The following is a 26,478-nucleotide window of genomic DNA, read 5'->3' on the forward strand; positions in this document are numbered from 1 at the left end:
TTTGTCCAAACTGATTAACTGCCTGCCTAATCACCAGGACTCCAAATCTCATAGTTACAGAGCATTCCCCCAAACCATTAATCACCCCACAGAGCAGGGTGAGGAAGGCTGGCAGCAAACTCACCTGCTGGGCTGGGCTGGGCTGGGCTGAGCTGCAGCAAAGGCAGCAGCTCTGTTTCTGATGGATCCTCCTGCTTTCAGCCAGCCAAGGGAAGCAAAGCCAAGGCACAGCAAGGCTGCTCCCAGCAGCTTTGAAGAGCTGGAACCCGAGGATTCCTGGGTTGCACTGGGACAGGATCCTCACCTGGCCATGCTCCAGTGCTTCAGGGGCTGTTGGGCAGAGTTTGTCTCCTGGTCCATGACTGCCCAGCTCCAGCCCTTGCTGCTGGCCCAGACCAGCAGTGCCAGCAGTGTTCTACCAAAGGAAGCAGGCTGGGAATAGATGTTTCAGGGTGTGTGCAATGGTTTTCCCTACTGTAAACCAAAAAATTGCCCAGCATTGATCATGGCAGCTGAGATGGCCACGAACAGCAGCCATAGGCCTGACAATCACCAGAGTCCCTGCAGAGCCTGGACAGAGCCTGGGCAGATCTCAGACTGGAAGCTTGGTGTTAGAGATTATTAATGCTGGGGACTACCTACCAGCAGGAGGGTAGTGGGAGCTGAGTGTGCTGAGCCTGCCAGAGTGCAAACAGTTTCTTCCTGGAGCCCAGACTTCAAATTCCAGCTAGGCTATATGGAAATAGAGGTTATGCTGCTGCTCTGGTGGGTGAAGGTGGGGGAGAAAACCTCTACTCTCATGGATTATTTTGGGTATGTTGGAGTTCCTGAATAGCATCATCTAAAAGAGCCTTTGGGAGAGGGAAAGGAGCAGCTGGTATCAATAGAAAGTAATTTTCTCATCCCATAAACCCAGGGGATGCTCTGCAATAGGGTAGATACTAGGGAGGAATATTTGAGATGTGAGACTTGCTTGTGTCAGGAAGGACTGAGCAGTGGAAGTTACACAGAAGAGTAACTTCCTTTTAGTTCACCTAAAGAAATAGCAAGTGCAGGTTTTCCAGTACTGTTGGGTGGGACTGCACCCCTTTGGCGTTCAAGTCCCTCTTTTAGAGGTGTCCAAATGACCAGGAAGCAAAGTCCCGTTGGTTTTCAGTTTTAAAGACAAATATAACAGAATCTTTGAAAATATGGACTCATAGGCAGAAGGACACTTTAAGGGGTTCAGCGCTGGGAGATGAGGGAGAGCAAACCCTCTGTGGATTGGGCTGCAGGGCATGGGATTGCATGGGGGAGGAGTAGCTGTGCCTTCAGCCACATGGCAGCCACAGCCTGCAGAGAAAACACAGCCACAGACACTCACTTGCTAAGTTTATTGCATGCAGAATGACCCAACTGGAAAACGCTCTGGCTCTCCCCCCTTTCTGGGCATAGCCACGTTTAACCTACTGCCCGTGGAGTTCTTGCAATCAACCTCTCTCTGGGCTGATTAGGGAACACCACCTGGGGACTGTGGGGGCCCCTCTGTGGCCGGCCCATGACCATGTTTTCTTCCTCACACCGCTGAGCTGTGTTGGGAAGCAGGTAGCTAAGAGAGAAAAGTAGGCAGCCCTAAATGCTAGATGCTCCATTCCTGTGAGCCTGCTGCCCCGTGGGGAGAGGTGTTCTGAAGGGATGAACTCCTGAAGGAACCAGCCCCAGTATGTGCCTGAATTCATTCAATGCCTGAACCGTGAAAGCCTGGGGGAACGGCTCGCCTGGTGGTACCGCTGATACCCCTCCGACGCGGCCGGGAGCAGCAGAAGGTGGCTCAGAGAATCCTTCTGGCAGAGGGCCATGGCCTCTTTGTAATTTATCTTCTCTTTACTGACAGGGTCAATGAGATCTTTTTCATAGTTGGACTCATCCTGGAGCCTGTTGGCCAGGTTGCTCGTTATCATCCCTGTCTGGACAGCTTCCAGCACAGGGATGCGACCAGTTTTCTTGGGATCGATGAGCCCTCCAGTTAGATGCTGGACTTGAAGGTAGGGGAAAGCACTGTCCTTGGTCATCCAACCCTTCTGGACTGCTTCCCCCACAGACAGCCTTCGCTTGGTCACCGGGTCCTCAATGCCTGTGAAAGCTTTCTGGGCATTGAGCAGTCTCTGCATGTAGGTCCTGTCAATCAGCCCCCTCTCGATCGCCTTATGGACCGAGAACCGGTCCCTGGAAATGAGGTCTATGATGCCCCCCGTGGCAGCTTGGGCTTCCAGGAGCTTCTGAGCTGTCATGGGATCGAGCAGCTTCTTCGCAACGGCAGTTTTGATGTTGTACTTGGTGTCGGTGGTGGTGTCATACACCCCGGCGATGGGGGATGTGTCATCAGATATGCCCTTCTGTGAGGCTGGGGGGAAGAAAGTTTGTGTTTGGTGGGTGGTGGGTGATGTGAGCGGGGATTTGGAGATGATGGAGCCAATTGAGAGGGACGAGGGAGGCTTGGTTTCCCCAGCCACCAGCAAGGCGAATTCAGAGATGGGAATCTTGCCATCCCGGTACAGCTGGTACTCCTCCTTTGTGATCCTCCTCAGCCTTAGCGCGTCATCGATGGAATACTGCTTCCCACTTTTCTTGTCAAGGAGAAGTGAGACTTCCCCATTTGGGCCCAGGGTGGTGACTTCTTCCCAGTCACACTCCAGCTCTTGCAGCTGGATGTACTGGCCTCTGTCTATGATACCTCGCTTGTAGGCCTCATAAGGAGACATGTCCTTCCCTGTGTCAGGGTCCAAGATAGAGATCTTGGTGGAGAGGTTTGTCTCTCTCATCTGGGTCTCATGATTGATTTCTTCACGGTTGACCTTTGACTGGAGATCCCGAATGAACCTCTCCTTGTTGTAGATCTGGTCCTTCTCCCTAAGGATGTCTGCCTCCAGCAGGGAAACCTCATGTTCCAGCTGCTTCTTCTTCTGCCTGTCATTCTCAGTCCGCTGGCTGAGCAGTTTGGATTCCTCCCGAAGGAAAAGGACTTTCTGCTGCTTCTGCCTCTCCAGCTCCCGCAGTTCACTCTCCAAGTTGGCTCTCTCCTGGATGGCCAGGTTCCTGGCTTTCTGCAGCTCCGTCTCTTCACGAGCCCATGTCCTTTTCATGCCTTCAGCTCTCTCGATCTTCTCCCGGAGCCGCCGTACCTCTTCTTCTGCCTTTTGCTTGGCTCCCCTCTCCCTGCTCAGCAGCTCCCAGATGCGTGCACGTTCACTCTCCAGTGCTCTGTCCTTTTCCACTCGAATCACCTCCTTGTAGATGGTCTTCTCCTGGGACTTGGTTTTCTGCAGGACATCGACTTGCACCTGCAGGTTCTTGCATTCTCTCTGCAAGCTCAGCACCTCCATCTTCTCCCGGTCCAGCGCTAGGCGCAGGTTGCTGGCAGACTGTTCCAGGACTGGATCCTTCTCCAGCTTGACCACTTCTTCCATAATGATCTTTTCTTGCACTGGGGCTGGGCTCTCCTCCAGCTCCTTTATTCTCAGTGTAATTTGTCTCATCTCCTTCTCCAGTGCAAGCCTCTTGCTTCGATCCTCCTGAAAGTTGAGCAATTTCTCTTGCTCTTCCACCAGCACACGAACCTGCTGCACGTCGCGTTCCAGGCGACGCCTGTTGCTCACCTCCTCATCCAGATTCCGTCTCAGCCTGCTGTGCTCATCTCGGAGCTTTGGATCCTTTTGGGTCAGTATCACCTCTTGAACAACCACCTTCTCCTCTGGCTTACGCCTCTCCAGCAGCATGTATTTATTCTGCAGGTCATAGATGGCATCCTCTGCAGCTCTCCTCTTCTGGGACATGTTGCGCACCTCCTGACGCAGGCGATCGGCTTCTTTCTCCAAGAGCGGATCGTTCTCATAGCGGATGACTTCCTTGTTGACCAGCTTGGTTTCCACCTTGGATCTCTCCCTCCTCCATTCATCCCTTTCCCCCTGCAGCCTAATGAGCTGCTCCTGGGTCCTGCCGTTGGTGTTCACAAGTTCGTTGAGCTGCTCTTTCAGCCTGTCAATTTCTCTGAGAATCTCTGGACTCTTTTCATGTTTCACCACCTCCTCTATGACCTCCTTAAACTCCACCTCTGGTTTCTGTGACCTGAGGACTTTGAGCTCTGCTAAGGCCTCTTCCACTTCACTGTCAATCTTCGTCCTTTTCAGAGTGATTTCCTGCAGCTCCCTTTTCAGGTGTGCAATCTGCCGCTCCGTTTCAGGGTCCACCAGGAAGATCTCATTGACCCTCTCTTTCACCTCTATCCTGGGTTTTTGCTTCTCTGCAATGCTGTACTGGCTCTGCAGCTCTCCCAGCTCACCTGTAAGCATCAAGTTTTTGCTCCTCTCTTCTTCAATCAGAGTTTTAAGCTTGGAAGTCTCTTTCAGTAACTCTGGGTCCTGCTCTACCTGCTTCACCTCCTTAACAATAATTTTGGGTTCTGCTGTTTCAATCAGTCTTTCCACCTCCTCAATCTTGTTCTTCACTTTTACTATTGCTTCTTCTGCAGACTTTCTTTTGAAGGATTCCTCATCAATTTGTAACTGCAGGTTCCTAACAGACTTCAGCATTTCTGGGTTTTTCTCCAGTTTGATGAGCTCCTTCACCACCACTTTCTCCCGGATGTTGGGCTGCTTTCTCTCCAGCATGTGCAGCTCCCTCTTATGCTGCTCAAGTTCAGAAGCAGCAGCCAAGCCTTCCTCCTGGAGACGCTTGATCTCCTGACGAAGACTGGCTGCTTGGCCATCCAGGCTTGGATCCTTCTCAATTTTTGTGATCTCTTTGGTGAGGAGCTGGGCAGGAGTGACCTTCTTCTCGCTCTCCATCTGGGCAAGCTTACGGCTCATCACATCAATGTCTTCTTGCAGGCTCTGCCTCTTTTTGCCTTCCTCTTCAATCTGCTGTACCATCCTAGACAGGTTGCTCTCCACCTGGGGGTCTCTGTAGTATTCAATCACCTCCTTTTCTTCCACTCTTTCAATGGGCTTCTGAGTTTTCAACATCAGCAGCTTGTTTCTGTGTTCCTCCAGGTCCTCTTCAATCCTGGCCACTTTCCTCCTTTCCTCCTCCAGCTGCGATTTCAACCCCTCGGACTCCCTGCTTGTGGCTTTGTTTTCAGATTTCTGGGTTTGCTCATGTACAGCTTCAATGTCCTCATGCACTTCCTTCTGTAAGGGAAAAACAAAAAAAAAATTTAAAAAAGGCAGGGAAACCAAGTATCTCTTTTAAGGTGACTCAGAGATCTTTTAAATGACATGGCATGGTGGGAGGCAAAACTGGCACAAAATCCCCAGGCAGTCTTCAAAAAGGCTGTTTGTAAATGGAAAATGAGGACACAATCCCATCATGTCAAGCAACTGACTTGGTGTGTCCTCCCGTTGAGATGGAGGTGCTGCAGCAGCCCACAAAGGTGCTTTGTGCTGCCTTCTTGTAGCTGTAGCTGAGGGAGAGCATCACAGCCAGTCTCCAGCTTAAACTGACTTAAAGTCACCCAGTCCTGAGACCTTTCCTACAGGTGGTTCAAACCTTAGAAAGGTATAAAAATCCTATTGCTTTGAAGTGTTTCCAGAAGGTGGTGAGCACTAAATTCCAGCCACACCCACAAACAAATCTGAAATTCTCAGTCTGTGAACGCTGATGAGCTATAGCTAAGAGAAGTGGACTTAAAAGCCCTAAGCTTTTTTTCCAAGCATAAACTACAGCTTCAGTAACAAGCGAAGGGCCCCCAGAGGTGATGAGAGTCACAACCCAGGATCAGTGTCAGTGAAACTGTGGTTTCTTGTGGTCTGTTTCTCAGAGGGGTTTCCATTCCTGTCCTTCCTCACACCTGGATATGGAGACTCAGGGAGGGGTGGGGAAGCCCCAGGCTGAGCAGATTTGGACCCCAATCTAGAGTACCCCAATCTTGCAGTGAGCTGGTACCTTCTCAACGATCTTCTTGGCAAACTCCAGCCGGCTGAGCTGCTGTTTATTTTCTGCTGCCAGCTCCATGTAGAGCTTGGTGACATCATTTTCCTGCAAAAGAAAGAGCGGTGAGAGGCTTGTCCCCTCACCCTGACACAGCTCTGTTGCATGGCAGACTCTGCCACACCTTGTTTCACCTGGCTGAGTTTTGTGTATAGCACAGTTCTAGGGATTAATGTCTTCCCATCTGACTCTTTAGAGAGATGCAGAGTCTAAGGACTCATGCAGGAGACCCTGTCCCTGTTATTTGAATGCCTGTTAGATGCTTGCAGCTCTACACAGGTTCCAGTTTTCCAAATTCACACATGGAGGGCAGTCAGCAAAAGCCTCAAGGTGATGTAGGAGAACCGGGCTGCAACTGGGAAGAGCACAGAGGAACTCTGGCTCCTTCCTCTCCCCACACACCTACCCTGTAAGTTTTATCTTCATACACAATGTGGTAAGGAGCATCAGCAATCTCAACCAAGGTGCCAGGCACAACCCTAATTCAGGATCTCACATGCTGCTTTGCCCCATGGACCAAGGGGTCCCCCAAGGACTTTGACTCTGGGATTAGGACCATAATCAGTGGTGGCTGTAAGAGTGGATTAAGGCCTTGCAGAGGACACTGGGGCATGGGTAATGAGCTGGACAATGGTTTCCATGCCTTCATCTTAACATTTTACCTGGGCCTGGATGCTTTCCTGCAGGGGGGTCACACGCAGCCTCTTTGCAGCAGAGTCGGTCAGGGAAGGGTCCAGAGAAGAGCTGTATTTGCCTGCTTCAAGCTCATAGTCCTGTTCAGAGCAGAAACACGAGAATCAGGTAGGATCTCTTGGGTGAAATGCTAAGGCAGTAATAAATGGGAAAACCCATCCTTACATTGAGTGTGGACTGCACATTCTGGGACAGCCTGACCAGGGCGTTCTTCTCAGGCTCCTTGCTCTGGATCTCCTCCACCAGCCTCTGCAGGAGACACACATGGTGTTAAGGACACACTGAAATCCAGCTGCCTGGTAATACTCATGCAGCCTAGAGAGTCAGCTCAGCTGAGGGAATGGTGGGAACAGGAAGACATTTAGGAAGAGTCTCCAGGGTTTTAGGATATCTCAGCAGTGCTATCACTTGCCCAGGACCTCCCCCATGGATTTATCACAAATAAGATAAATAGCAGCCAATGCAGAGACCTCCCCAACTCCTCGTCTGAGCTAGAGAGTTTAGAGTCTGCTCAAGGAGAGGAAAGTGAAGGACCTGGATGCAGCATCTCAGTCCAAAGTACAATGTTTCAGGATCTGAAAGCGTCCTCTCCACGGAGAGGATTTCAACCTGGAGGTGACTGGCACAGAGGAGGACACCAGCACTGTAGATAAACCCAGCAAGGTGAGGTAACACCAGGTAACACCATCTGTGGGCTGCAATCCTTCTCTAGTTCTTTCACTGTGATGGGGGAGCACACAGCTACGAGCTGGCTGGTACTATTTTGCATGTGCTGTTCACAAGCAAATTGCCCCATCCCTGTAAAGTTACAGGGTATTCTTGCCCTGGAACACACCTTCTGTGCCTGCAGCTTGTAATTGATCTGGCTTGGCCCATCAGTGGTCTTCACTTGGTGCTTGGGCAGGTTGTTCATCCAGAACATCAGGTTCTCATTGGAGTTTTGGAACTGCTGGTAGGTGAGGCTGATGTTTCTGAGGGTCTTCTCTCTGCACAGCACAAAAGCAGATAGGAATGTTAAGGGGAAGGGCAAAGATTCATGTGCAAGTTCCTAGGAAGACACTAAAGTGAAAATATCACCACAACAAACACCAAGATAACAAAAACAGGGGGGTGACAACTGATCCCTGAGTGGGGAGCACAACTCTGGAAGCTCAAAGCCTGTGCTGTGAGTAGGAAAGTGGCAACTACACAGCAGGACACAACTGGTCCTCAATGTTACAGGACTGTGGTCAGGATCAGGGTCCTGCAATGAAGAACATACTCAGGGCTCTGACCCCTCCCCGTCCACCTTAGCTAAGAGCAGCAGAGATGACCCCACAGTTCCTCACCGCTGATCCAGCTGGTCAGCCACGGCGTGGTAGCGATCATTGAGGAGCTGCACCTCCCGCTTCTGCCGGGGCAGGTCAGGGCAGTACTCCTGGAAGTTGTTCTGCACAGCACTGCAGCTGTGCTCAGCATCCTTGAGCCCCCGGTTTAGCTTCAGCACACAGTCCTCCTGGGCCACCAGGTCCCGCCTCATCTTCTGCAGGGGGGAGAAAAGGCACCTCCAGGTTTGCAGCAGTCAGTGCAACACTCAAACACCCTCCTTAAAGTGTCACTAACTGTGGGAGCTGGGGGATGGTCAGGCTCTCCAAGGTGGAAGAGGTGGAGCAGTGAGGCTTATTCGAAGCTGGGAAGCAAGGTTGGACAGCGCAGGGAGCAGAACAGAGAGATTTTGAGGAAGGAAAAAAATAAAGTCTCTGTGGGTGCTAAGGATGGGGCAAGGAGATTGGGAGCAGGAAATATTAGGGATAGGTGTGAGGCAGAGCAACAGAGATTAGATGCTAAGGGGGTCATGATGTCTTTTAGGGACCCCAAAGGGAGGGACAGAGGGACAAAGTTTTTTGCTGTCCAGTGAAAGCAGGTGAGCCTGAAACACCAACATTAAACCTTCAAGGAACAAGCCCTTAAAAAGGCTTCATTGCTGGTGCCTCAAGGTGCTCAAATCAGCAGAGTCCAGCTCCTCCCACCCTGCTCCCCGAGCTCAGGGATCTCCCATCCTTAAGGAAGAGCCTGATGCTCCCTTACCTGCAGATCGTTGGCTCGATCCTGCAGGGCATTGGGGGATGCAGGAATGATGCTGTCCTGAGCCAGCTTGGCCTCAAACGTGCTGACAATCTTGTCTGTGTTCTCAATCTGAGTCTCCAGGTTCAGGGCAGCCTTAGCCCTGGGAAAGGGGAAAACGACAGGACAAGGTTAGCTATAGAAACCCCATTCTTCTCCTTTTCTCCCTGTTTTTGGATGTTTAACCTTACTTAAGATTAGAGCTTCTGCAACATGTCAGAGAACAAGCAACGTGCACTCACACCCCTGTCGTGTTGCTCACGAGTCAGATATGTTGCAGTTCACCACACAGCAGAGCTGGGACACACACCCATTGTGGTGCATTTTCCACACTGGGGGGATCTGCCCACAAATTACACACAGGAACTCCTTCAGAGGTGCCTTTGATGATGGATGGGAGGTTTCCAACCTGCACTGGACCTCAACCACCACTCATATAGATGAAAAGCATTTTCTGTCATGCTTCTGTGTTGGCACACCTGTGCAAGGACACTTCCTTCCCTCATCCCCATCACTCACTTCTCGTTGTACAGGCTGGAGAGCATATTGACATCATTGTATTTGCTCCTGAGGGCATTCAGCGTGACTGGGAGCTGGGAAGCCGAGGTGCTGGTGGGTTTCTTGGAAAGGTAGGTCTCACACTCCTTCTGCAAGGCATCCTTGGCTGCCCCCAGGTTCTCAAGTTTCTTTGTTGTTTCCTGGCACACCAGATGGAAGCAGAGTCACCCAACACAGCCATAACAGTGCTGCTGTGGAAATATGTCTCCCTCAGGGGCGGATTTGGCTGTGGGGCTCAGGGCGTGGTACCCCTCTCATAAGGAGCTGCCCCTTGGGGCACAGCCCCATCCAGACTGTGGCTGTCTGGCAGTGGCAGGGTGTGGGAAAGAGATCCAAATAGACAGAGATGGAAAAAACCTACCTGCCTGAGCCCATCCTGCTGCTGGGGCTGGATAAATACTCACAGATGAAGCTGTAAGAAGCTGAAATACTGCAAACCCAGACCTTAACCCAGAGGAAAGGAGGGGGGCTCCAGGGCACTGCCTCTTTTCCTGTCCCACTGACGTTTACCAGTCTGTACTTCCCATCAGGTGAGCCAAAGCTGGCCCTTAGATTAATTCCCTTTATCCCTTAGTCTTTTTGTTACAGACTTGAGAATGCAGGGTGACAGCATTCCCAAGACTGGCACCTGGATCACAGCTCTGAAATGAATGGACCCTCTTGCTCCAGAGCCAAGGGAAGGGCCTGCATTTTCTGAGGGTTTGATTTAGTCCCATTTCAAGGGCTCAAGCCAGCCTGAAACCCTTGAAATTGCAGCATGGTTTTCTCCTTTGGAGCACCAGCTGTCATCTCCCATGTTATTCCCACGTCACCCTGCTTTGGGCCAAGGACCCAGCACTACCAAACTGCTCCTGCTCCAACTCACCTGCTGCTGTTTGATCCTCCTGCCAAGGTCATCTGTAGGGTCGCTGTAGTTCACAGGAGACCTCACTCGGTTCAAGACCTCCTTCTCTACCTGGACCAGGTCCTTGCCAACACGATCCAGGCTGCTGAGGAGCCGGTCAGCTTGGGGATCATCCTGGACTGCTGGAGGGTTCCTGGATAGAGCTGTAGTGAGACATATCTTAGGTTAATCCCCAGATTTTAGCTCTGCCATGGTGAGCCAGAGCTCAAGTCCAAAGGAGGGACAAAGCCAAATGCTGCCATGCAGACACATCCCTTCTCAGCTTTGCTGGGAGCCTTTGAACTACAGCTGTGGGAATAACACAGATAACCCAGGGTTGGGATTTAGCCATGGCTGTGCCTGCTTATCCCACAGCCCCCAGCTAGGGAAGAGAACTGCAAGGGACCCAGATTACAAAGCAGGTTTAATTAAGGTTTCTGGATAGGCACATCCCCCTGAAATCCTAAATACCCTGCAGCTGTTGATGGAGCTGGAGGTCAATCTCAGAGGCCTGAGAAGGGCAGCAGACTTTAAGTGAATTGCTGAGGCAGGAGTCAAGTTATCCTGTCAGCTGTTCCTTGCCATGGAGGAGAAGGCAGCCTCCCACAGGGACCTCTGCAGGTGTCTGTGTGTGAACTGCAGGTGCCTCTGCCCACCTTGGGTGGGTGCTCTGTTGCCAGGGCTGCCTCTGGAGAGGGCTGGACTATCCAGCTGACAAACCTTGCTGGCTGGGCTGGACCTGCTCCTTTTGGCTGCGTCTCAGGGTGTTCTGAACCTCTGCTCGCTTCTGCTTCACCGTGTTCAGTTCCCCTTCCAACCTGTGAGCAGAGAGGGGCATCATCAGCCAGGAAGGGACACAGAGCTGAGCAAGCCTTGACAGAGCCCTGCACAGCAGCAGCTGCATGGCTGTCCGGGGGAGCTGGCCCCAAAGGCAAGGGAAGGTGTCCTCAAAGGCTGGGAGCCTGCAGCCTGTTGTAACTTGGAGACATCCCCTAGGAAAGGGAATGACAGCAAGAGCAGCTGGTTGGTTTGAGCAGCTGAGTTCTCCCAAGGAAGCCAGTGTTTCCAACTCTCAGCAGAAGCTACCAAAGCTGGAAATGTATTTCATATGGCTGCAGTGCTTTGCAGCCTTGCAGGAAGCGAGTACAAGTGGCTGCTTCTGTGGCTGCTGCACTGGAAATGCCAAGTCTTGTAAGGATGGTTCCTGCCTCATGAAACTAGGGCTGGGATCTGCCAGAGCTGGAAGGACAGAAAAATATTTCTGGGTGACAAAAGACTCATGGAAGGAGGAGGAGGGGGAACAGAAAGGACCAGGCCAGTTCTCATCCCTGCTGTGGATTGTTCCAGCTAAACACTGTGGGCTAAAACCAGCAATTCCCAGCTTGCCTGGCTGCTGTCAGATGAGGGCTGTCCCTCTGTGCAGAGGAACTGAATTTCTATTTTAAAACATGCATGAAACCCATAAATCCAAAGGCTTCAATAGTCTGGGATGTGTGAAGAGGGGCACACACTGAGGAAGAGCAACACAATGCAGCAATGACACCCATGGCACTGGGGACCAAAGCTCCCACCCTGGGCATGCCTGCATAGCTCCAAGTCTGGGCTGTGGCCTTTCCTCAGCACTGGAGTAGCACTGATTTACCCAAACACCTGAGGCCATGATTAAAAAGGCAATGCCGACCTCCCTGCACCACCGCCCCATCCTGTGGGAACAGCAGGAACAGGCAGGCAGCAAACCTACACAGAGGCTCAAGGAGCATTTCTCAGTCTCCAGCTGGGGCTGGCTGAGAGGAGATACCACAGATAACTCTGTCCTGTTTGGCAAGTCCCAAGCTCCAGACTGATTCTGCAATGAATTTAGTCAAACCTATGCGAGTCACATGTTTCAGTGAAGAAATCAAACCTGACTGCCAGAAAACTCTTTGACAGTGAGGGCTGTGCAGCGTGCAGGGATGTTGAGGAATGGCAGGCACCTGGGTGAGATACCTGGGTGCAGGGAAAAATCCCCCTCCAGGAGGGATTCAGTACTAGATAGTGGAGAAGCCTGTCCCCAGCTGCTGTTTCTCTGCAGTCAGGCTGGTTATGACCCAAGAGAGAGTCTAAATGTCTCTCTGGGTCAGGGTCTCTGCTGCAGACTCACCTATTGACCTTGTCTATGGACTCAGGGTCAGGAGGAGGGATGGAGAAACAAGCAGAAGGTGCCTCCCGGACCACGCCAGTGCTGCTCTGCACCACCCACATCTGGGGGTTGCTGTTGTCCTTCAGAGTGTACTTGTCCCCTCTGGTCAGCTGCACCTGGGAGAGAACACAAAACCCAGTGAAAGGCTTGGCTTCCTGGCACTAGGACGGTTCCTCCCACCACAGAGCCAAGGTCTGGAGCAACCAGAGAAGAATCCAGTTCTCTGTCTCTTCTGAGGGTGCTGCTAGTCTGGCCCTCACCTCCCCAGCATCCCAGTCACAGAGGGTGTCCAGGGTGAGGGGCTGGGAGGGACGTGTCCTGCGCAGTTTCAGTGGGCTGATCTCTTTGCTCCTTCTCTTCAGGTCAGCGATGCTCTTCTCTGCCTGTTTCAATGCCTTCTCCTCATTCTAGACAGAACAGGGGAGACAGTGGTTGTGACCAGGTTGGGATAAAACAGAAGGGGAGGGTCACACTACAGTGATTATGCTGGGACCCTTCTGTCCTTGTGGGGTGGAGTCGGGAGTTTCTCCATTCTAGATCCCTCCATGTCCCTTCTTCCCCTTTTCATTACCAGCACTCTCCTCAGTTTCCTTTGCTCACAGATCTGCCCTTGAGGACACAGCCTGGGTTAACCTTAGGTGAACCCACACTGTCATATCAAATATCCCAAACAAGTTTTCCTATTCCGAAATGGAACACCGGCCTGCCAAGAGGTGGCTGCATTCCAGTGTCAGAAAGTACCAAGATTCCAGCATCTCTTGAGAGCAAAATGTGTTGCATGCTTGGGAAGATACTGTGGTGAACGTGTCCCCTCCCTCTCTCCGGGGCAAATCTTCCTTTCCTATCTGCCTCTCACCCCTGAGGTCAGATTTCTTTATTCCCACCCTTGCCCTTGGCTCATGAGAATGCTGAGGAGATGGGAGGATCTTTCCCTGCTTGGATGCCAGCGGCTCACACTCTGCAGGCCCTCTAATCCAAGTGTTTTATGTTAAGGACAACACATGGCTCCTCCCTGCACTTCTCCTTTGCTCTGATGGTGACCTGGGGCCTGGCTGGGTGTCACTGATGGGGACAGTGACATCCCAGGGCAGTGTGAGCAGCATGGATCTTCTGGGCTTCCCCCTCCCTTGCACAGAGCTGGGCTGAGCTCTCCCTGTAGGATTATTTACCCACCTCTTTCCCTTCCCCTCTGTCATTTATTGGGGAGTTTTTAACTTTGGGTTTGCCTCTAGGTCTGGCTGGTGCCACCAGCCCTGAAGGCCTCACCTCCAGCTGAAGCAGCAGATCTGACACCACCCCAGGGCTGTCTTTGTTGAACTTGCTGTATTTGGTGTCCAGGTCAGAGCTCATCTTCTTCAGGGACTGGCTCACAGCCTCAGCATCATCCTGGAACTGGAGGTGTGGGGAGGGAAACAGTAAGGCATGGGGGGACATCACTGTCTCCAAGTCCAGTGGGGTCTCTCAGTTCCCAGCACCTCTAAAAGGTTATGTTTTGAGGGGTGCTTCCCCAAAATACCTTTGCTAGGTGCAAGCAAAGGGTCTCCCATCCTTATCCCTTTGTCGCCTGTCCTCCCAGCCTGCCCACTCTGGCCTGACCTGCAGAGCCATGGCCCATGAATTGGCTTTTTACCTTCTTATAGCTCTCCACACTTTTCAGTTGGCTCTCCTGGCAAATGCAGAGATTGAGGAAATTCTGCCACTCATTCTTCAAGGCTTCCTGGTGAGCCTGTGGTGGGACACAGCACATCTCAGTGGGTTCCAGCTGGTCCTACCTCCCCCACCACTGGTTCTCCTTTCCTCAGAAGTCCCAGAGATCAGAGGAAGAGCAGAGACAAAGCTGTGCCCAGGCCCTGCCTGATGCTGAGCCTGAGTGAGGACACCCCTTGAGGAGGACCTGGCTCATACAGAGCAGCCATCACTTCTCAAGTGGTCTTAGCTCCAGTGGTGTTGGGGACTGAGAGCCCACCTTAGCCTGGCACTGCATCTGCAGGCTTGGAAATTCAGCCTTGGAGGCTGGGAGCTGGTGTCACTTGGGAGAAGTCACTCCATGTCATAGCTGGGACTTCCTAACAGTGTGAGGGTGGCTGCACCGATGTGTGTGAGCACCTGAGCGGGAGCTGGTCCCAGCACACAGATGTTGGCCACTGTCTCCTGGAAATTTTGGAAAGGATGAAGACCCTGCACTTCCCTCAGCTTCCCTGTAGGGCAGGCAGAAAGATGCTGCAGTGCAGCCAGTGCAGTGTGGAAGGAAAGAGTAACATAACTGCAGGGAGAGGTGAAGGAGTCTCCTCCAACCCACCACGTGGCTCTTGAGGCACATGAACACTCTCATTCTCCCACAGGGTTGGAGAAGAGACCCTCCTGCCTACCTGGATAGGTTTGATGGCTGGGTGCTTCAGCTCAATCATCCTGTCCCCATCGTCCTGAAGGTGGTTCACCAACTCCTCCTGGCTGAGCAGCTCGTTGGACTTGAAATCCTGGAGGGGAAGAGAAACTTCCTGACCTTGGGAGCATGCAGGGAGCACAGAGTGGTCTCCTGGGGCACCAAACATGGCAGAGGTAAGACTCCCAAAGCACAGGCACCCTTGCCTGTTTGTTTGTTTTTTAAAACAGAAGGGGCTAGGCAGAGCTAAAACAAATTAGACACGCTCAGGCCTCAGAAAGCATCAGGGCATTCATTCAAAGAGCATTTTCCTAAGCAATTATCCCTCTCATTTCCTGTGTCCCAGCAAATGGCAGTCACTGGGTGTTGTACTGTGGCCACTGAGGCTGATGTGGCACTGAGCCCTTCCCTCCTCTGTGACCATGGAAAGCCTCCCTGAGAGCTCTCCAGTGTCTGATCCCATGTGTCAGCTCAGGGGACTGGAGGGGTCACACAGAGCAGCTCATCCCTAATTCCAGCATGGACCCAGGGGGTCTCTTCCCCCTCTGTTTTGGAAAGCCCCATGCTCAGGGCTAGTGGGGGATGTGCAGATCCCACATGCCAGGCTTGGCCAGCCTTTCATGGCCAGGACACAGAGCTCACCTCGTACTCCCGACGCACGCTCTGGACATCCATCATTTGGTCACTCCAGTCCTGCTTCAGGATCTTGGTCTGCTGGTCTGTCAGGTAGCCCAGCTCCTTGGTGCAGCCCTGGAGGTGGTGGTAGAGGCTGCCCAGGCTCTGCCCTCGCCAGATGGAAGCTTTCTGCCCACACACAGCACAGAGACAGTGTCAGTGCTCAGCCTGGGGAGTCCCCTCCCCTCCTCCTCTTGCTCCCCAGGACCACACTCCTGTTGCACATCCAGCAGGAGATTCCCAGAAACCTTGGTGAGAAATCTTCCACCGCTGGCTCTTATCTGATGGGGCTGCCATTCCCTTTCCCTCCTCACAGACAGGATATGTTTGTCTAACCAGAATCCCAGGTGTGGGCTGGTGCCTGGGGCAGCCTCAGAGCTGGCCCAGCTCTGCTTTATTTCTCACAAATCCCATTTTCAGCATCAACCTTCATGGGCACAGCTGGGTAAACCCAGGACCTTCTTCCTGGCCACCTCCTTTGCTCTGGCTGCTCATTTCCTCTCTGGAGCCCTTGTTAGGGATCAGGGCAAGCCTCCACATTTGCAATCCTGATTGGGAACAGCGTGTGAGCTGGGGTGGATTTCCTGGTGCCTCCTGGTCCCTGTGCTCATGGACACAGAGGCAACTGCAGATCCATGACCCATGAAGAGGAGAGACATGGCTCTCACTCTCAGCATTGCCCTGAGGGCAGCAAGAGTTCTTTACACCTATGCCAGGGAGGGGAGGAAATGGGGAAATGATGCGAGGGACACAACTTTACTCTGCAAGCCCAGGGGTAGCTCCTGTTCTGAGCTGGGCATTCCCTGCCCATCAGGGATGGTGTTACTCTGCTGTAAGACCCCATCTGTTCAGAAAACCACCGAGAACCTTACCAGCAAGTCCTTGTACTGGCTTTTTAAATCTGCCACATCCTGGGTTACAACACAGCCAAGACCAAGGAGGTGAACAAAAAAAATAGGTAAAGAAAAGCTGTTAGCAAAACATGTGGTGAATGCTGATGAACTGATTTATGGAATGCGCTTTAGAAACCACCCAGGAGCCCCGTCCCTGGCCCCCCCATGCCCTCTGCAGAACAAGGGTGGACATTCACTGTGCAGAGGAGCAGGTGGGACACAGGGCCAGACACTGAGCAGAGCCAGCAGGGTCCCCAGTGGAGTGGCAGGGACAAGGAGAGGACGGCGGGTGCCTTACCCCAGAACGGAGGTTCTTGATCTGGAGCCCATAGGCTTCGATTTCCTTCTGGAGGATGTTGTGCTCAGCTATTTGCTTTTCCAGCTCCGACATGCCAGGGCCATACTGTCCTGCATTGACTTGTTTCTGTGCAAAAGGAGTCAGGGCAGAGACTAAAGCAAAAGGCTTCATTTCAGGGAGAAACCCCAGGCAGGGCTGGCAGGGCATGAAAAGATCTGGTATCTGATAGTGGTCCAGGAGGAAGGGAGGGGATTTTCTTGTTGTTTCCCATTTCCCCAGCCATACACAGGGGCAAATATAACCAGGCCACATAACCCTGGGGTACAGACCTGAGCTGAGCCAGCCCCCTGCCCATGGTGACCTGCATTGGATGCACTTAATTACCATCCAACTTTCAGGGGAATCCAAACTGATTCCAGTCTGGGCACTCCACATACCCAGACCCTGCAGTGTGACACCCTCAAAGGCAGGGCTGTAGAATCCTAGGAGACATCACCTTCTCCACCCTTTCATCCCACAGCAGGACTCTCTACCTGGTCCCCCTCTGGTAACTCTTAATCTGAAGAGGCTAATTCAGAGGGTGCTCCAGAGGGATTTAAGAGGTGAGAGAAAAGTTTTCCTCCCACCCAGGGCCACTGAATTATTCCCACCACCTCCAACATCCCTGCGTGATGCTGAGCATGCAGTGGCTGGCACAGCCCTACAGGCAACAGCAAACATTATCTGGCCTGGTAGGAGTTGGGAGATAACATCCAAACCCAGCTGCTGTTACCATCTTTTGGTCCAGGATCCTGGCCCAGTCCACCCTGGGCCCCAGCTCGGGGACGTTCAGTTGCTCGTAGAGGGCCCGGTACTCGGCACAGAGCTGTGTCACACGGTCATGGAGCTGCTGGATGCTGCCAAGGGGAAAGGCACAGGTTCCTGTGTCAGTCAGGAAGCAGGAGAACCAAGGTGGGCCTTGTGGAGCCCAGATTGCACTTGCAAGACCCAGAGTACTTTGCTGTCCCTTCGTGGCCCTGGCCTCCTTCAGCAGTGTCCAGCACTTGTCCTGCTGTTCTCCATCTCCAGGGATGTCTCAGGAATTACTACCCAGGAGGATGCTGCAGGGAAGTCAGGGCTGTCCCTTCCCAGCCAGGAAACTCCCTCCTGATTTCTACATAGAAGGGCTGGGAGTGAAGGGAAGCAAAGCACCAGAAGCCAACTGAAGCTCTTCTCCCACTCCAACACCCATCTCTGACTCTGTGCTTGCCCCAAATGAAAGGTATTTATTTTAGGGAAGGAAGAGGAAAAGGGGATTTGTCCTGAGAGTGGGGCCACTTTTTAGCTCTGCATTTTTCTAGTACCTTTTATAAGAGCTCCCAAAAGACTGGGCAATTGTTCTGGCAGCCACTTTGCATACCAATATCTTTATAATATATTGGCAGAAAAGCTGATTTTAGGGCTAAACTCTGTGGGAAGAAGAGTGAAACTAGCACTCATGGCAAGGCCTGGAGTTCATCCTATGTCCTGGGGGTTTCCCAATTGCTTGGTGCCCCCATCACACCAGTCCCCACCCTGTACTCACTCTTTCTCTATCTCAGGAGCCTGTGGGTGTTTCAGCCTCTTGGCACGGTCCACATCCAGGAAGAGATCCTTCAGCAGGATCTCAGCTTCCTTCAAGTTCCTGGCATTCTCTGTCTGGAACTCAAAAGGCTTGTTCTTCTGGTGATTGCTGGAATCCTGGAGACCAGAGAGACCGAAGAAAAAGCCTGGTTGGACCACACAGACCTCACAACACTTTCCTTGGCCAACACAGAGGCTCTGGATCCTCCACACACCAACCACAGAGGAGCCCTGGTGCCCAGCCCAGCCTCCTGCTCCAGCTCCCTGCCACCCAGGGGCTGTGCGGGTCAGGCTTGCAGCCTCCAGGGTTGCTGTGAGGCACAGGCCTTGGCTGAGGGAAGCCTGAGGCACCGAGCAGGAAGAATCTGGGTGGCCTCGGGATGCAGCCCAGGGGCTGGGAGGCTTTGTGGGGTGTCTGTTCCTCCCCAGCCTCGAGTCAGCCCCCAAACCCACACCAGCATGCACAGAGCAGACACCCGACCTGTTGTCCCAGACACTGCATTTCTAGGCAAAGCCTTTCACCTCCCACCACCCACCCCCTGCCACAACTGACCTGCTGGAGGCTGGACTGAGTCTCCAGGATGTCCTTCTCCACCTGGTCAGCATTAGTCTGCATGCGGGAGATGAGCACGGCCAGCTCGTTTGTGGAGGACCTGAGAGAGGGAACAGCAAAGCAGATGGGTGGGTAAAGCAGATAAAGCAGAGCTCACCCCGTCCATCACTGCCCAGGACCTGTCCCAGGCCTTTCCCCCACGTCCTCCGTGTCTCTGAAGAAAGAGTCTGAGCTGTGGCCAAGGGCATGGACACACACAAGTTGTCAGTGCCTGGCTGCTGCCCTCAGCCAAGAGCTGGTGTGTTCAGAGCTAGTGGTAGTGGGATTTTGCACAACTCCTTGCTGCAGATGCTCAAAACTTTGTGTGGATTCAAAAAAACATCAGAGAGGGGAAAAAAAACCCAGAAAAAATGAAGAGAAAAAAAACTGCTGTAGGGTTCCCAAAAGCATCGACACCACATCTGGGGTGGGAAGACCTGAAGCCACAGACGGCTGGAGGCCAGGGGAGCACCCTGCAGAGGCAGCACAACATGCTCACCCTGTTTGGAGGTGTTTTCCCTGGGTGCCTGCCCTTGGCTGCTGGCACAGGTGGCCCCTCAGCCCAGCCCAGAGCTGCCATCCTGTTCCATGTGAAGCTGTCCACAGCTGGGCCCATTGAGACACTGGAGAGCCCAGTGCCACCCCAAGACTGGGCTGCAGGGGACAAGGACTTGCTATGCAGACCACAAGCCCCTCTGGGTGCTGCAGGCTGTTGTAGTTGTGGTGTTTTCCGAGCTTGGGGAACAGCATGAAGCTGAGTCAGGGCAGGTTTAGGTTGGATATCAGGAAAAGGTTTTGTAGCCAGAGGGTGCTCAGGCACTGAACAGGCTCCCCCGGGAAGTGGTCACAGCACTGAGCCCGTCTGAGCTCAAGGAGCGTTTGGACAATGCTCCCAGCACATGGGGGGATTCTTGGGGTATTCTGCACAGGGCCAGGAGTTGGACTTGATGATCCTGATGGGTCCCTTCCAACTCAGGATATCCTATGATTCCAAGACTAATTTCCCAAGGCCATGGCACACCAACCAGCCCTCCTTGCTGCAGTGAGGCGTCACTGAAGGTCCCCAACAGACCATTCCCAGTTGCTGACACCTCAGTGCCACCACCAACGGTGCCATCACAGCCCTTATCCCACCACCACCCTTGGGAATGAGCACCTCGAGCCCTGCCACAACAGCTGGATCCAAAGCCTGCAGCCAGGCACGGGATGGTTCCCAACGCTCCCTGCAGTCACGGAAGCACAAACCTCAGTGCCACCTTTGTCCTCGTGTCCTGTTGTTTCTAACAGCATCTGCCCTTGAGGACAGTGCCGGCCCTACCCTGCAGGCAGGGAGAGCACAGCACTGCCAGGATGTGGGCAGAGGCAGGAGGGTGTGGAGTGATAGCATCACGCAGGGATGGAGCCCTCGGAATGCTGCCGATGGGACAAAGTTCAGCAGAGGTTGAGCACGTTATGTGCCCGTGCTGGGACCTGAGACCAGCAGGAAAGAGTTTGAGCAGCAACAGTGGGATGTCACTGGGGGTCAGCTGGGGTGGGGGGACACTTCCTCAGGGCAGGTTGGACAAAGAAGGTAGGAGAAAGGTGATGTCCTGCAGCAGAGCCACCACATCTGCCCTTTAGCCACGTGCTTTCCTTCTGAGCCCCTGAATCCAGCAAAGGACAGAGGGAAATTATTCCCTTAATGGCTCTGTCATTGCTCCAGCTCCTAATCGTGGCTCCAGCTGTTCCACAGTTCATTCCATAGGCTGGAACAGATGCTGGGATGTTCATTTATTACAGCCCCAAGTGACTGTAATGTGCCAGGGAGTGCTACAGTCACCCCAAGCCAAGCACTCGGGTGCCACAGCTCCCGTTTGAAGTGAGCTCAGCCCACACTGAGCACGGCCCGTGTGACTCCAGAGGAGGCACAGCCCCAGCGCTCCTGCTCACAGCATCCTCCTGTCCCCTTTCCCCAGCTCCTCCCTTGTTTTTAATTTCCCGAGCGTGGGCCTGCACACAGCAGCTCTCAGCGGCCCCTGGGGTCTGGGGCTGGCAGCATCTCCCGGCCATGCCTCAGCCTTCCTGCCTGGAATGCACATCAGCAAAGGAAAAGGGGACTGCTGTGCAGGGTCTGATTCCAGGGATCATGGAGCCCAAGAGCCTAAGCAGCACATCCATCACCATCAAAGCATCATCCCCTGCTACAACCTGTGTTTTATAGCGCGTTAATCATCCCTCCTACTCCATCCATGCCCTTTCCCGGTGTAAGCTGCAGTGCTCACGGAGATGGGTGCTGTCCCTGACTCCCAGCACAACGGGGTGGATGGATGGGAGCAGCACAGAGCCAGGACTCGGTCCCCGTCAGCCTGAGCGTGCAGCAGGCTGGAAGCTCTCAGCGGTCCCCCCTCCCCAGGAGGTTACACCATCTCCCACTCATCCCTGACACGCCTGGAATGAGGTGGTGTCCCATGAGCAAATACTTGAGCACCACCCAGGTTTCCTGCCCGGGCTCTCTGCGCAGGGAGGAGAGTGTGAGTCACGGGCTGCGCTGGCCGCTGGCCCGGGGCACGGAGCCTCTCCCAGAGCGCCGGCAACAGCATCGTCCTCCCAGGAGGTCTGGCTGAATTCAGCTCCTGCCCAAAGAGCGTGAATGGGGTGTCCTGTTTGAGCCCATCCCAGTTTGTCTTGTGGCTGTGGAAAACTCTGTGCCGCTCCAAGAGGGGAGAATGAAGATCTGGCCTTCCCAGGGATGGTGATGCCTTAGGTTTTAACTTTTGTATTTTTCAAATCCTGCACTGCCCAGTGTGTAACTCTGAGTTTCTTGTAGCCTGTTAATTTCTGCTCTCTCGTGCCAGGCACACATAACAAAGCCTCTCCAGACCTGCTCTTCAAGGACACTCAGGCTGTCCTAGGCCCAAAAAGTATAAACCAAAAGCCTCTGAGAGGGGGGCAAGCTGAGGGGAAATTACATCATTAACCTGAAGCTTTAATTGGAGAATTAACCCTGCTATGCAAATGAACCAAACCTATAAAAGTGTGAAGAACTCGTGACCTGTTGTCCATCTTGGGGTCCATCTGGGCAGTGGCCTCTGGCTCCCCAGGGGTACCTTTGAAGGCCTTTCAAATAAATACCTGCCTTATTCCCTTACTCCTGTCCAGTCTCTGTTTCTAGGTGGCCTCTCAAGGCATCAGTGGTAGATCACCAACTAAATCCTGTTTATTCCTGCTGGCACTCCCTTTCTGGCTGAAGGAAACACTGGGGCACTCCATCCCTTAGTTCCTAAGGCTGGACACAGGAATCTGCGTTGTTTAGGCTGAGCCAGAATAAAACTATGGACTGAAAAGATGTCAGCAACCTCCTGGTCATGGGGACTCAGCCCATCCCAGCCTGTGCTGCACGGGGCACCTGAGGCTGGAGACCAGGATGCTGCAAACAGCCTGATTTTCAGAGAAAAGAGGAGAACACCATCTCAGGAGCAGCAGGGGTGTGCTGAGAGGAGTCCATGCAAACTCCCACCCACCCAGCCCCTGGTGACTCGGGTACATCACTGTCCCTCCTTGGGATGTCCCCCTGCCCATCCCTGCTGCCCCTGGGCAGGAGCTCTCACTCAACCTGAGCTGAGCCAGGTGGGCCCTGCATTTCAGGGTGAACATGCTGGCATTTGGGCTGCAGAGAGGTGGCCTGGCATCAGGTGGGATACAGGGAGCCACGAGCTCGTGTTGGAAACCCCTCAGCCGCCCAGAATTCAGGTCTGGTTCCACACACAGAGCATGGTACAGCCACAGCCCCGGGATGGCTGAGGGCAAGGCTGGGCAAAGCTCCTCCTGCTCTCCTCCTCAGGAGCCAGGGCAGCCTCCTCCCTAGGGCTATCTCATGCCTAGGAGAGGCACAGCACTGTTATTATCATTATTAATTGGTTCATTTCTTGTACCACTTTCTGCCTCCTGGACAGTCCAGCTGCACACGAGGGGCGGTGTCTCCCAGCAGCAGCAGGGCTGTCCCCCACTCCTGGTCACTCCTGCCAGGGCACTTTGGGCAGGACCACAGCACCACCCACTGCAGTCCCTGACCCCTCTGTCCCTTCCTCATGGGGACTTTGCTTTATGGCTGCAGGGCCCAAAGCTGGGTCTGTTCTCCCTGACACAGAGAAGTCCTGGCACATTTTGACTTGCCAGCAGATCCCAGCAGGCCACCACTGACCCCCTGCTAGTGCTGGGTTAGTCCCCGAGCCCCTGCCTGTCCCCAGGGCCCACACTGCTCCAGGCTGACTGGGGAGAAGCACAGGGAGGTGGTGGAAAAAGCAGCAATCCCAGGAGACACTTAAATCCCGGGAGATGACTTGCCATCCACCTCCCAAACCACCCACAGCCTTTGTCAAAATCACACCCAGGCACAGCCAGTCCAGCCAGATCCAACTCAATTCCACCTTCTCAGGAGTTTTCCCTTTCAGCCCCGCAGTGCCTCCACCTAGAGCAGGGCACATCCAGGCTGCTCCTGGGGGCAAACCTGTGCTCGCTGGTGCCTCCCTGAGATGCATCCACCAAACGAGGCAGGAAAGGGCCCTGAGAGCTGGGAGGCTCAACACCATGGCCCTGGGGACCAAGGCCCCTCTATGGGGGTCCAGCTGCTAATCGTGAACCCCGGAGACAGGGAAACTCAGCTGCTGCTGAGGCTCTGGCCTCAGGGCCACCAAGAGCAGCTGTGGGCCATCAACATTTTCTTGGGGCCATCTGCAGAGCGTGTGCTGGCAGCTGCTCCGCAGACAACTCATCCACCTTCATTTTCTCAGCTACTTTGGGCGCTGACCAAGCCCCAGGCCATGGCCAAGCAAATTAGGCCGTGTCTGATGGTTGGTGCCTCCTGAAACAAGCACAACTAGCTCAGTAATTGCTGTGCTCCTGGCTCCAGCCTCCATCCTGCACGGGGAAGAGGTGTGAGGTCTTGCTGGGGTGCAGCTCCAGTTATTCTGAGAGGTTCATGCTGGGGGAGAGCCTGCCCAAACCCTCTGCAGGGTCCTGAGGAATCCCCAGCCTGCTTTGGAAGCTGGCTGGGGAGGTGGAGAGATTGCATTAATAAGGCTGAATAAACCAGAGCCTGACACAGCTCCTGGACTGCCGGGGAGGTGCCTCACTGCAGCCAGGCTCCAGGTAAGGCTTGGTGTTCAGAGAGCCCCCAGACCTGCCTTTGAGATGAGTTTGTGAGTGCTCAGCTCCACTGAAGCTTCCCATGGCAGCTCTTTCCCCTCTCTTTCAGAGTCCCAAGCGGTTCCCAGTAAGCCCAACATCCCCATGGGCAGCCCCAACCTATTTGGGGTCACCTTGTCCCCAGGCCCTGCTGCCTTGCCCATCCACCCCACTCCTCAGTGGCTGTTGGCTGACCTGGGCCCCCAAACCAGCACATTTGAGGGCCAGCACCGTGTTGTGACCAGCCAGGTGTCCACACACACACACAGACACTGTCCTGGACTGCTGCTGGTGGTCCCAGGAGATGTGGCCAGCACCCCTTCTCCCTTCTTGTCCCCTTTTCCTCAGCACAACACCCCTGGCAATTTCCTCGGTTTCCAACCATGGCAGGGCAGAGAATTCCCATGGAATCAGTCCACCAACACTACAGTGTGCAAAATTGCTGAGGAAGGTGGAAAATAATCCTGAGTTAACAACAGCAGCTGGAGGGAGGGATGAGATCTCCCTGCAGGAGCACTCCCTCCCAGAGGACTCCCTGATCCTAGGGAAGCATCACACACCTCACTCCCTCAGAATGGAGGGAATCTCTTCATAGAATCACAGGATAGTTTGGGCTGGAAGAGACCCTACAGACCATCCAGTTCCAAGCCCCTGCCATGGGCAGGGACACCTTCCACCAGACCAGGCTGCTCCAAGCAGGTCTGAAAGAGGCAAACTCAGCGATTCCACCTGCAGAGACCCGGCCTGTCCCAGGCTGGGTTAGAGCAGCCACCAGCAAACCCATCCTCACCCACCTCCACCACCTGAGCAGCACCAGGCTGAGCATCCTTCTCCAGGGATCCCTGGGCAGCATCACACCAACCTGACAGAGCCAGGGAATCCCAGGATCTCAGAGCCAGGCTGGGTGGGATCTGCTTCACCACCGAGCAGATCCCGCTCCACCCAAGCACAGGGGCTGCTTTGATCCTGCTCCCAGTTGCTTTTTGCACCTCCCTGCTCAGTGATCACAGCTCTGAGCACATCCCAGGGGCTGCACGGACACTTCTGGGAGGAAGCACAAAGCCCACCAAAGACGAGTACAACAGCCAGGGTAGCACGATTTGGAAAAACCCCCACCTTCTGCTGCTCCACGGAGCGATGGCACTTAGGGTGGCTTAAAAGACATGGACCACCCATCCCTCATCTCCCCCTAGGGTCACGGGACAGCGCAGACAGAGGAGAGGGGTCCCACTTACTTGCTCGGTTTGACAGGGGAACCTCTGCTGGGGGAACTTCTGCTCGGGGAGCTTTTGCCCACCCCCTTGAACATGTTGGCCAGGTCCCAGCTGGTGTCCCGGGGTCTGCACAGTGCTGGTGGTGGGCGCTGGCTCCCTGCTCGCTGCTCGGCTCTGTCGGGGTGCAAGGCCAGGACTCAGCGAGGGACGGTCGGCGGCGCAGTAAAGAGCAGCTCCCGGGAGGCTCCTCCCCGAACGCAGGTGAGCAGCACCAGCGGCGGAGATGGAGGCACATCTGAAAAAAATGACTCGAAAAACCAGTTTAGGGTGGAAAGAGCAGCGCCCCAGAGGGAGAACGGGAGACCTCGCCCTGGCTCGGAGAGTGTTTGGGCTCACACAGGCACAGCCGAGCAGCAGCTGCCCGGCAGAGGGGCAGAGAGGGTCTTTGCAGGGAGGAAAAGCCTGGGAGCACGACTTGGAGGGAGTGCACTGCTGCCGCTGAAACACGTTTTAAGGCATCCCCTGGCAGCGGCTGTTTAAAATCCTACAGAACAGCAGAGTCCCCACGGACAAAGCCAACCGAGCGTTTTCCAAGGCGGCAGCAGCAGTTTGGGCATCAGCAATTCTCAGAACATGGTGTTACTTTGCAGGCCAGTAAACTTTTGGCCCAGGCTCAGCACAAGGTGGCCCTGGCTCCCAGGAAAGCACCGAAGGCTCACGGCAGAGGGAAGGTCAGCGGCTCCAGCACAGCATCACAGGAGCCTCAGGGATCCAGTGGGATTCAGGCTCTGGGACAAACCCAGCCCCACAGATCTGGGTCTGAGGCTCTGCCCAGGCACCCTGTCTACACAAGACCTCAGACCAGGCTTTGCCTCTGGGCAGCTCTTTCTCCTCTCTTTCAGAGTCCCAGGTGGTTCCCAGCAATGCCCTGGCATCTCTGTGGCTCCCAGGGATGCCCGTCCAGGCCGAGCTGCCCAGTGGGGCTGCCCAGCTCTCCTTAGCCACAGCCAGGGCTGGCTACCTGCTGGTTTCAGATAAAGCCAAGTTCAAAGGTCTCCACAAACCAGGAACCCTGTGTTTCAGGTTGATCCATCACAGATCCCACAGCAACACGGGATCCTACCCAGTGCAGGACCAGGGAAGGAGGGAGGATGGAGGAGGAAGGGGACAGGAGAAGATGGGAGTCACAGCCCCCACATAAGCACCAGCCAGACACCAGTGATGCCAACACAGGTTTGTGGCTGTTCTTCCCTGTTTTGTGTGGTCCAGGGACAACCC

The 26,478-nt window shown here is 54.0% G+C and overlaps 1 protein-coding gene across 2 annotated transcripts; it reads right to left on the reverse strand.

The window, feature by feature from the left end:
* Window positions 1-1,354: 1,354 nt before the first annotated feature.
* EVPL (envoplakin) lies at window positions 1,355-26,478 on the reverse strand. 2 transcript variants are annotated; one of them, XM_048323916.1, is made up of 22 exons: window positions 25,222-26,478; window positions 18,785-18,884; window positions 18,194-18,348; window positions 17,402-17,525; window positions 16,630-16,755; window positions 16,311-16,349; window positions 15,406-15,567; window positions 14,750-14,857; window positions 14,011-14,106; window positions 13,647-13,772; window positions 12,641-12,787; window positions 12,342-12,496; window positions 10,922-11,019; window positions 10,184-10,365; window positions 9,280-9,458; window positions 8,725-8,863; window positions 7,986-8,179; window positions 7,493-7,643; window positions 6,823-6,906; window positions 6,627-6,737; window positions 5,920-6,012; window positions 1,355-5,165 (listed from the first exon to the last, which is right to left on the reverse strand). In XM_048323916.1, the coding sequence occupies exons 1-22, from the start codon at window positions 25,293-25,295 to the stop codon at window positions 1,719-1,721; spliced, it is 6,090 nt and encodes a 2,029-aa protein (XP_048179873.1). In that variant the 5' UTR covers window positions 25,296-26,478; the 3' UTR covers window positions 1,355-1,718. The 2 variants fall into 2 exon arrangements, with proteins under 2 accessions (XP_048179873.1, XP_048179874.1); XM_048323917.1 differs by lacking the exons at window positions 14,750-14,857; window positions 15,406-15,567; window positions 16,311-16,349; ... (3 more) ...; window positions 18,785-18,884; window positions 25,222-26,478 and adding an exon at window positions 14,347-14,504.

The sequence above is a fragment of the Corvus hawaiiensis genome, chromosome 19 (genome assembly GCF_020740725.1).
Source record: "Corvus hawaiiensis isolate bCorHaw1 chromosome 19, bCorHaw1.pri.cur, whole genome shotgun sequence".
NCBI classification, from domain to species: Eukaryota; Metazoa; Chordata; class Aves; order Passeriformes; family Corvidae; genus Corvus; species Corvus hawaiiensis.